This window comes from Oratosquilla oratoria, chromosome 9 (assembly GCF_046742065.1).
Source record: "Oratosquilla oratoria isolate Oo_2021 chromosome 9, ASM4674206v1, whole genome shotgun sequence".
In the NCBI taxonomy this organism is placed as follows: Eukaryota; Metazoa; Arthropoda; class Malacostraca; order Stomatopoda; family Squillidae; genus Oratosquilla; species Oratosquilla oratoria.
Window position 1 is genome coordinate 73,581,656 of NC_134785.1, and position 11,237 is coordinate 73,592,892.

The following is an 11,237-nucleotide window of genomic DNA, read 5'->3' on the forward strand; positions in this document are numbered from 1 at the left end:
CCCTGCCCACCAGCCTGACATGTCGGGTACTGTGAAAGAAGCAGATTTCAGTCTGTAACATATTTTCATGTCTTTGAAGACGTTCTGCACTGTAACTGTCAACTACAGACATGGGGATAAGCAACCCCTTTGTTGGAATAGCTGGACTAATGTGAATGGGAAGAGGATGTGTGGTCTTAGTCCGAGTTCATTCCTGACTAAATTCACAAATGACCTCATTTACGAAATTAGTCAGGAATAAACTCAGACTAAGACTCCCGTCTTGCCTCTTCCCACCCACGCCAACCGGTCTCAGCAGTGACTGGACTGTACAAGATGAAACACAATGGATAAACACCTTTCCCTCTACTCAAGCTGTCACAAACCCTTCTCAGATCTCCATCAGATGAATAAAATTGTTGGATAATTTTACACAGAGCAGGATACCTAGTCCCATCATTCCGTCCCACTTTGTCGCTTTTACACCATTCGCGTGGGAAACACGGTGACAGAATTCTTTCCTCCCCTTGCCACAGTGACACTCCCCCCCCCTGATGTGGATGTACTGTGTCTAGCTGCATTGCTTCTGGCCCAGACAGTGACCAGGAGACAGGGTTGACCTTTTATCCACGAGGAGCTATGATGAGAGGGAGGAAAGAGTGGTGGATGGGAGTGGAGTGGGTAGCTGCCTTTTGACTTGGCTATTTCCTTTATATGGGGGCGGAGAAGACCTCGGTATATACTCGTAGATATAGAATAAAATCACCCAACCGCAGCAAGAATACAAGATTCGAATCCTGAAAACTTTGTTAAAGGAACCAACAACAACCTCATTAAACGATGGACCCAAAGTCTGGTACCTCACGTTAAAAAAAAACACAAAAAGAACAATTACAAACGATGCATATTCAAGGTTTATGAACCAAAGCGATGTGCACTCAAACAACCCTGTTGAATCATCTTCACTCTGGATCCAATACCCTTCCCACGAAACAATACTTGATAAGGACGTTGTTACATACAAGAGTCCTTGTATCCATCACACCACCAGTCGACAATACCCCCACAGTGCCGAACGAGAAGTTCGCATGTATAACATATTCACAAATGCTCCATAAGCATAACTCTCATTCACCCTAACCTAATCTTTATTCCACTGTTGATATTCGGCGTACTGGGGTGACAATTCTTCACGTGGGATCTCATGGGGTGACGATTCTTCATGTGGGCGTTCTGGGGTGACAATTCTTCATGTGATCCATCGTCTTCAGTGCAGCCCACAACAGTTCCACTCAGAAACACACACACACACACACACACACGCTTGAATAGGTTTTGTATTATCGTAATCTCCTTTATATCTTTCACTTTACGATTTTCGCAACAAGAGAGACAAACAAAACCGAAAGAAAACAAAGAACAGCGACCAACTAGGTTCCCAGCACTGCAGACAAGCTGTTGGAAGAGACGCAAGGGTCCAATGGACCTGCCATCATTAAAGGAACGAAAAGAAAGAGGTGACTTGATTGCGGTGTTCAGGCTATTGAAGGGAGTGGGCGTAATTGACGGAGAAGATCGCTTGGTCTGGGACGGGTGAGAGCGCGTCAAGAGGTCCTGGGGACAAAGTGGGAAAAGGCCACGTCTCAAGGACGTGATGAAACACGGCTTTCCCCACACAGATGTGCCGAATACGGACGAAACAGCATGTGTGAGAACGGAGACTTTATTAGTAAGACGTTTCCTTTGTTACGACTTCTATCATGTACATAATGTGCCAGCTCCTGAAAGAGGACCTTAGGGAGAAACAGCTGGAGGAGGAGCAGGTGATGGACCCGAAACCAGTGGAAACGACTAGTGAGGAACGGCGACCCCATAGGAAACGTCAACAGGAAAAGAAGAAGAAGAATGGGCCAACTCCTGGAAGACTGGATGATTGTGTATCCCGATCTGAAACTATGGGTGATTTTGAAACATACACACACGCGCGCACACACACACACACGCAAAATTAAATGCAATAATTTGTCGACATAGTCCTAGTTGGACGAAACGTCAGTAATGAAACTTTAACGGATTCTTGGCGTTTAAACTCACCACCCTACCACACATAGTAAAGCAAACAGTACTGGTGTTTTAACAAATTAATATAAGTGGCAGCATGTTTACTTGTAAGATGACGTATGTTTTAACATGTTAACGTGCGTGGTAACGCGTGAATGGATATATAACTGTTAATGTGTTAAAATACGTGCTAACACGTTATCATGATAACACATGTATCGACGTATGTGTGTGTGTGTGTGTGTGTGTGTGTGTGTGTGTGTGTGTGTGTGTGTGTGTGTGTGTGTGTGTGTGTGTGTGTGTGTGTGTGTGTGTGTGTGTGTGATAGTATCATAAAGGCTTTAGTTTGAATAAGAGTATCATTGTTATGAGTGTGGGAGGGACATTAACACAAAAAATGAAATGTCCTCTTTCTTTGGAAGAAGTAACAGGTATTGATATGGGAATACCGCTTATTGGTATTATTTGACGTTAATTATAATGACCAAGGGTTGAACGAAACTTCCAAACTTATGGACAATATCGTACTGCTAATCTTTACCGTCATCGTCTTGAATTTGAGTAATTTTTTGTTTGTTTCTTCACTCTAAGAGTGTCACTCTACCCCACCCCTGACCCACAGGTTCTTGTGTCGTGTCTTCGCCTTCCAAAATGCAGTCCAACACAACCCTTTAATGCAGCGTTTCTCAAACCTTTTACCCTTGCGTAACCTTTGAAATAAATTGCATGTCTCAAGGAACCCCTGCACAAAAAAAAAAAAGACACGTATACCATATCTTTCTCATTTTATTTTCATCGTAATAATAGGTTAGATAGGATGATGTCTATATTACATTATTACAATAACCAAGAATATGTCGTGCGTATTTAATTATATTACGTATATGAAATTAAATGAAAAATCAAAAGTGCATTAGCTGATCTAACTTGTTCTCGCGGAACCCTTAGGACCCTTTTGCGGAACCTTAGGGTTCCGGGGAACTCTGGTTGAGAAACGCTGCTTTAATGCACGATCATTCTACGAGACTTCGCGTTTTGCATATTGTAACTTCTCTTTCCAATGTCCCACAGTCCACTTTTCATCGAAATATTTCCTTATTTCTATTTTCTTTATATATTCACTCATGTTTAATTGTCTTTCAATTCCGGTGTAATTTCTTTTGTAGATTTTATTTCTGACCTGCTCGGCGGTAATTGTGTCAGCCATAATTCTTTGGCGTAATGTCTTTCATTATTTTATCATTTTTTTCTCCGCGTTCAATCCTTTGGGTCTCCTTAAATTTAATCTTAAACAAGTTCACTCTTTCTCAACGCGGTTCTAGTAAGTCTCCTAATTGTTCTTTGTTCACGTTGTGTAGTGCCAAACTCCCCCCTTGCAAGATATTTCTAAGTTCATAAAAAACATTTTCTTTCGAGGTAATATTTTCTGTTCTTAGTCTAACTTATTCATATATTAATTAATTTATAATATATATATATATATATATATATATACATATATATATATATATATATATATATATATATATATATATATTTATCTATTTATTTATTTATGTGAACATTTTTAGGTCAGGTTTCCATGATTTATTATGATGTTAAAACCGACCAGATCTGGTCTCTACTGCCTGACGATGATCCACGGCAATCTTTGTGTGTCACAGTCTTATCGAGTATTATGAAGAGGAACTACGACCAAGGCTGGGGGTCAGTGCCCCCCCTCAGAGGTTTTATCTCAAGCAGGGAACTATGCAGCGGTCTTCCGCGTGACGTATATGTATTAATAACTTATGTACAAAACAATAGCTGGGCTTTCCATGTCGGTGTGATATTGTCCACAAAAATAGAAACAATAATAATAATATCGCGCGCGCGCGTGAGTACGTGTAAGCTGTATAAAAGGGGGTTTACACGTGTTTAAAGTGATGTGTGGGGTTTAACCAACGTGTTCGACAACCAAATACCCCGTTCACACATCATTTTAAACACGTGTCTCTCGAACCGCGTTCGACGAACCGTTAGACCGTGTAAATCCCCTCTAAGGCGTCAGGCGAGCCTGACAGTGTACAAACATACGTACAGTAGACATTACGTACGAGTTTATACAACCAGCACCCATGTTTATGTTCATCCCATGATTTCGAACCACGGTCATTGAAAAGTATGGCGTTTAAGACAAGATAGTATACATAGATGAAGTCAGTTATTCCCACAGGTAGTGTACATCACTGATGTAAAATACTATGAAAGGACTGGACCGAATAGTATTAACATATAAGGATTTTTTTAAGAATAGGGAAAAGCTAAACAAAGAATGCAATTTTGGGGGGCAGGACGAAATAATGAAATATCAAAAAGTGGAATACATAAGATGGTTGGATGGTATAGTTGGTTAAATCACAGCTGAAATCCTTGTCTTTTCTGCTCTGTTTGATTATGAAACTCGTTTTTGTTATCTATTAAAAATATAATCTCCAGATACCGGTGCAGTGATGCTTACGAAATAATCTTTGCACTACAAGACAAGTAATGTTTGAGAAAATGACACCAGTAACTCGGAAACAAAAGTTACAATTGTCGGATTTAAAAGGGGCGACATGATCTGTGGATGTCAGCGTACAAGCATATGAGAAACCAAAGAACGGGAAAACATAGACGACATGACATCATAGGTAAACAAAAGACGTTCTACAGGGCTTAAGTTCTCATGACGGAACAATAAAATACCTCGATTTGGTTTAATGAAAAATAAGATCGATGTTATTATATTCTTTGGGACAAGACGGGTTAAGGAGGCAGACCACAATCTAGGTTAGAAAAAGCTGGTGCGATAAGATAACACTGATAAGATGGAAGCCATGATATTTATAGCTAGAACGAGTTTATGAAATAGAACGGACGTATGGGGTAAGAGGATAAGCCTTTCGACTCTTTGTACTTCACAGTAATTGTTTTTGTTGGCAAATAGAAAAAAAAAATAAAACTTTCTTGAATGAAAAATAAAGGGATTCTCTAAAATGTGTCACAGATTAATGTTTGTTTGTCCTATGCCAATGTGTTTTATCTTAAAAACCCGTTCGAATACAGAGTAATGTCGAGGACCCTATAACCCCATCTGCCCACTCCGAAATTGAAAAAAAGCACTGGTCCAAGGGCAAGACTGAGACTTGGAAAGAATTAAACACAGAAACTTGATGGCAAGATGGAGAACAAAATGGGGGGGACGGCAGACACTAGCCATGAAGGAGTCATGTCGTTATTAACAATTTCATATCAAGTGACGGCTTGTGCATTTCCTCTAGCTGCCGCTTGACGTTGTTATTTAGTGGTGGGAGGCATAGTATGCAGTGAAAGGGTAAAGGATGATGTAATGTAATACAAAAAAAAAAGGTCCATATCGTGGCCAAACTTGAAATGACAATGGCGACGACGATGGTGATGATGACGATGACGATGATGAAACAAAGGAGGCATGATGGCAGAGAATGCCGAAGAAAAGTTTTACCAAATGCACATTTTGCCATGAGACTTCTTCTCCAATGAATTTTGGTCCAAAGCTTTTTCTGTAATGGAGTTTGCTACGCGACTTTTTTTTCTGTCAGTAACGTAGAAATAAATTAAGTTACATGAAGGAATACATCCTCAATAAATATTCACTAGCAATAATCAAGATTTTTAGATAATATTGACTTCGTGAAGTTGATACCAAGTATATTATGTAAACATATTTCTTAGCCGAAATTGAAAGTACGGTAGCTTAAAGTTGACCTTAGTAGAGGCACAAATAATATCGTTATTTTCAATAAACGACTTATCTTTAGCCAAGATGTCAGCCTCAGATGAGTCCAGGAATTTTTTTCTAAACAAAAATCAAGTTTCCTTCTCTTGAAGAGCTTTAATAAGGGCGATACAGGCAAGGTCATCATATTCAGACAACAGTGGTAAACAAATGGAATAGACTTAGCAACCATGTAACGAGAACTGAAACAATTGGTTGTTCAAAGAGAAGATAAGATAACTTTATGAATAGATATGACATGTGGTAAGGGACAAGGAACTGACTAGTGTAGGCCTTATGGTTTCCTGCAGTCTCCTCTATCCATATGTTCTTATTTGTGGTCGTGATCAAAACAAGACTAGGTGACAGATCTTCTGGTTGAGGTATCGTAAGTGAGATCGTAATTAACGAGATGTATTTACGACATGGTGATAGATGTCACTAGTTGAGGCATTGTGACAGATTGGTGAAGGTGCGTGAGGAAGACATAAATCAGAATCCAAGTTTATTTCTGACTAGTTTCGCGCAAATAGGCTTCTTCAGAGAAATAATGTCTTCCTCGCCCACCTTCACCAACCTGTCAAACACATTATTTCTCTGAAGAAGCCTATTTGTGCGAAACTAGTCAGAAATAAACTTGGATTCTGATTGTATGTCTTCCTCATCCACCTTCACCAGATGTCACTAGAATGAAGACAGGAAGAGAAGTCGACTGTTGAACATAAGAATGGAGGAGACTGCGAGAGACCATAAAGCCTACACTAGACATTTCAATGTTCCTTACCACCTGTCACCACTATCCATAAAGTTATCCAATCTTCCCTTAAAACAATAAATAGTTTCAGCGCTCACTACATGGTTGCTAAGTCTATTCCATTCGTTAACCATTCTGCTGGTAAACCAGTTACTGCCAGTTTCATTCTTAATCCTAAATTTGTCCAATTAAAATCCATTACTACGAGTCCTGCACTGCTGTCTTGACCAATCTGAATACCTTTATTAGATCACCCCGCACTCTTCGTCTTTCCAGAGTGTAAATTAAGTTGCCAAAGGCCCAGAAAGGACCAAACGGATCCAAAAAATAAAAAGACTATGAAGCTGGTGACCCCTTTCAGTAGGAAACTCCTCCTCCCCGCCGAGGTTGATAAAGATAAATTGACGTTAGCCAGAATCAACTCAGCACAATGTATCGTCGTTGCAGAGAGGGTATGTGACGTCAGAGTCGTTTGACAATTAACGAAAAGGAACTTTTTGGAAGAGAAGACTGTGAGAGACGACTGCAGGACGACAGAGCCAGCTTCGTGTTGAGTTAGGATAACGTAGCATGGGGCGTTCATATCGTACGAAAAAAAAGGATAAGATAAGAGACAAGGAGCGGATGCTCGAGGTGGACGAGACGGAGAAAGATGGCGGCGCGGCGCGGCGCGGCGGCCGGGCGACAGAGCACGCGGAGGAACAACGAGAAGACAAAACTGCCCACATTATGTAACGAGTATCAATATTAGGTACAGCTTCGGCTGGAGGGCCGGGACTGGGAGAAAGCCACAATGGCGGACAGGGCCGCGGAGACGGAATGCGCCAGGGTGACAGAAGGCAGTACGGACAGTGAAATGGGAACGGATCAACGGAACAGGTCGAAGTGACGGGGAGAGAGGGTGGTAGTGATCCTTGGAATGGGTCAAAATGGGGTGAGTGTTTGGTGAAATGGGATGAGTTAATGGGACCGGACCGCGTGATGAGAACAGTTGTCGTAGATGTGGGAGAGAGTGGGATGGATGTTTGGGGGAGAGGAGAGTGGGATAGATGCTTGTGGGAGAGGACAGGACAATAGGATAGGTTATAGCTGTGATTCTCAACATGGTGGCCATGACAAGAATTTATGAGGGTTATGGCCTGCTGTTACAAATTATACATTTCTATATAATGTGAGGAATCTGAATGTACAAAAAAAAATCCATCAATCTGTCCTGGCAGAAGAAATACAAGATAGTTGTATTATTATTATATATATATATACATATATATATATATATATATATATATATATATATATATATATATATATATATACATACATCTTATTATTATCATTTTTTTTTTTTTTTTTTTTTTTTTTTTTTTTTTTTTTTTTTTTTTTTTTTTTTTTTTTTTTTTTTTTTTTTTGACGGCGTGGAAGTTGGGAGAAAGATGAAGAGGATCCAAACAAATTTTGAGAATTAATTAAGGCGGTGAATGAAGTGAAAATGTTTATTCAAGTGGTAGCGTGACACAAAGGGCAATTGGTTAGGTTAGACAGAGCAAGTGGATGTACAGAATCGTGTATTTGTATACAAAACCCTCATTTACACGGGGCAAGCTGAGAGGCAAGTCAAGCGTGCAAGTTACCCGATACTGGAGAAGAAAGTGAGCAAGTAAATGTTCACATAGGCCACTTGTCTCAGACTTGGCAAGTGGCCTGTGCGAACATGTGCTTTCTCGCTTTCCTCCCCAGTTCGCGTGACTTGCACACTTGACTTGCCTGTGAGCTTGCCTCGTGTGAACGAGGTTTAAGGGAGAGTACTTACGCTAGCGGCGAGAGGTAGATGCAAGCCAAGAGCGAAGAGGAGTTTGTTCATTTGTTCTCTGGTCTCCAGCTTGCACAGAGGCTCCGGGGTTTCTATATGGTTCGGCATAGGGGACCCACGCTCCCCATGACGCACGGGTTCCACAGCCTCAATTGGGTAGTGTGGCAAAAGCGTCACGTCCACGTTACAGTTGGCTTCAGGCGTCTTCCGCCCGTAACAAGTCTCCGCGGGATCTAGCCTATACACGGAGTTGGAGCTCTCCACGTCAAGCATAGACTCTGTGGTCCCCGTATGATAGAAGGACTCCGTGGTCTCCACGTTGCACACGAAGAGGTCTGTGGTCCGCATCTTCCGGAGAGGCTCTGAAGAATCTACGCGACCCAGGAGCTCTGATCCGGGTAAATGTCGCACCTCCCATCTGCAGGAATTCTTGCCATGAGTGCAGGGACAGCATATTCACGCCGAAAGTCTTCAACTACATCGCATAAGTAATTCACAGAAGAAAAGAGGAAAATCTGCAGTGGTTTCAGAGGAAGTTTGACTGTGTGTGTGTGTGTGTGTGTGTGTGTGTGTGTGTGTGTGTGTGTGTGTGTGTGTGTGTGTGTGTGTGTGTGTGTGTGTGTGTGTGTGTGTGTGTGTATTCACTTGGTCTTTGGATCGCGTGTTGGACTCGTGATCGACAGCTGTGTGTGTGTGTGTGTGTGTGTGTGTGTGTGTGTGTGTGTGTGTGTGTGTGTGTGTATGACTACATGTGCATGACTGCATGTGTTTGTGCATATGTGTTTGAGGGTATGTGTGTGCACGTGTGGGTGTGTGATTGTGTCATTCTGTACGTGGCTGTTTGTGACTGGGTGTATGTGTAAATACCTGATTGTGTCATGTGTGTGTATACGTGTTTACATATGTGTATGTATTTGTACATGTATGCGTGTACGTGTTTACATATGTGTATGTATTTGTGCATGTGTATGTGTGTGTATTTGTGTGGGTGTCTGGGTGTATTTGCGTGTGGGTGTGGGTAGGTGGTTGTCTCTATGTGTTTCCCTAATTTATTTTGCATTTCCTTTTCTAGATCACCACTAACAAACATTACCCTAAATTAATTTATATTGTTGGCCTTTGTTATATATTCTAATTTACTCGTAAAATCAAAACATACATGTGTTATTCTGTTTCCTAACACCCTTTAAGACATGCATGTTCTACAATCTTTGCTACAACCTCTACATTAATTTCATTCTATTTGTTTTTTCTCTTCTTTTACCTCTTCTAAATATAACTCTTATCACCTCTCTCCCTTCGCTCCTCCAATGTTGGTAGTCCCCGTTTTCCATTCTCCCTTTATATGACTTCTCATCCAGGTCGGCTATAACGAGTATTCTGGTATTCTGTCATTTGTATTCTCTCTCTTTATCTACACATTTCCTTTTGTGACGTGATCCTACTGATGCTGCACATTCCAATTTGGGCAGGATCACACTTTCGGTTACTTTGTCATCATGCATGTGTGTATGTGTGTTCCTCTCTTCCTGTGTGTGTGCGTGTATGCATGCGTGCGTGTGTTTATGTGTGTATATTTTTCTCTCTTCCTTGTGTGTACGTGTATGTGTGTGTGCGTGTCTGGATGTATGCAGCACTGAGCCACATGTCTGAGTAATCTCCTGATCACTTGGAACAAACAGGAAGTTTATACGTACCCAGGCTGGCCGAAAAAGGTGGTGGGACCAATCGACGAACCTTTTTTTCTTGTGGCCGGCCCGCTCCTCCGAGAAACGAGATCAGTATTGTGTGACATGGGAACTGTACGGTACGTAGCAGACACCTCCCCGTATGCACAGCAATTCTTTTGTTGAGCACAGCCGGGTCCTCTCAGTCTCAATCCATTCACCGCTTCGACAATTTCCAGTCAAACCCACGCAACGCACAGGGAGAAGGTGAACGACGAGGGGAGACGGGAATGGGTTATTTTCAGTCCACTAAGAACACTTAACACTGAAGAGGAAAAGGAGAACGTCTCGAGCGGAGTGATGCAGCTCGGCTTTTGTGTTTCCCGTGCACCACGGCCGTGTCCTGCGGTGGATGGTGAGACGTGCGTGCGCTTCCCAGGACTGTTCTCACTGCAATCCGGCCAACGACGACGACAGACCCGAGCCCTCCCTCCCCCCACCCCCCACCCCCAGCTCGACGACTCACCCAGCCCGGCCCTCATGCATAAGCGTATCCCAAAAAGTCTCACTAGTTTTCGTACAAATATAGACCTTTGCTACCATAGCAATACAGACGAAAATATCACGCACCCTTACGATATAGTCTTGCATCACTAAGGAGCCAGGGAGGGATTGAGGACTGAGTAGCAAGTAACCTAGCCTGCAAAACATGACGCAAACTGAACACCCCTGCCTATTAATAGTTCGCCTCCCAATGTGCCTGAATTACTAACCATCGGGTAAGGAAGAATGACAAGCACACGTTGGTACCTGCGCTGCTTAGAGACACTGCAAGGCGCTCGATGGAGTGTTTTTTGTTTACAGTGAAAACTAAAAACAATGATGTGGACAATGTGAGTCCACAACTTGCGGTATGATATTTTTACGGAACAGTCAGACGACGTTCGTATCTCCTTGAAAAATATGGAGAGGAGGGTGGAGGGGGGTGGAGTGGAGAATGCACCATAACTACGTAGTTATCTCCAGCGCTCCTGATAATACTAATCAGTGATGGCGTGAAATGAAGAAATAATGTTTATTTATTAACAAAACATTATCAGTGAGGTGATTGTGGTGGCAGTGGTGGTAGTTCCACGACCCTTGATTATTGTCATCATGACTTGAGTGAATGTTGTTTAGTGTGATCAT

General features: G+C 42.0%; 1 protein-coding gene across 1 annotated transcript in view; it reads right to left on the reverse strand.

Moving 5' to 3' along the window:
* The window catches only part of LOC143028613 (uncharacterized), a 23,553-nt gene extending 13,038 nt beyond the window's left edge, over nt 1–10,515 (reverse strand). The window contains exons 1-2 of the mRNA XM_076190975.1: nt 10,080–10,515; nt 8,383–8,800 (exon numbers count right to left, since the gene is read on the reverse strand). Of these exons, the coding sequence (XP_076047090.1) occupies nt 8,383–8,800; nt 10,080–10,177 (516 nt within the window). The 5' untranslated portion in view covers nt 10,178–10,515. The remainder of the gene's footprint in view (nt 1–8,382; nt 8,801–10,079) is intronic.
* Nucleotides 10,516–11,237: the final 722 nt, after the last annotated feature.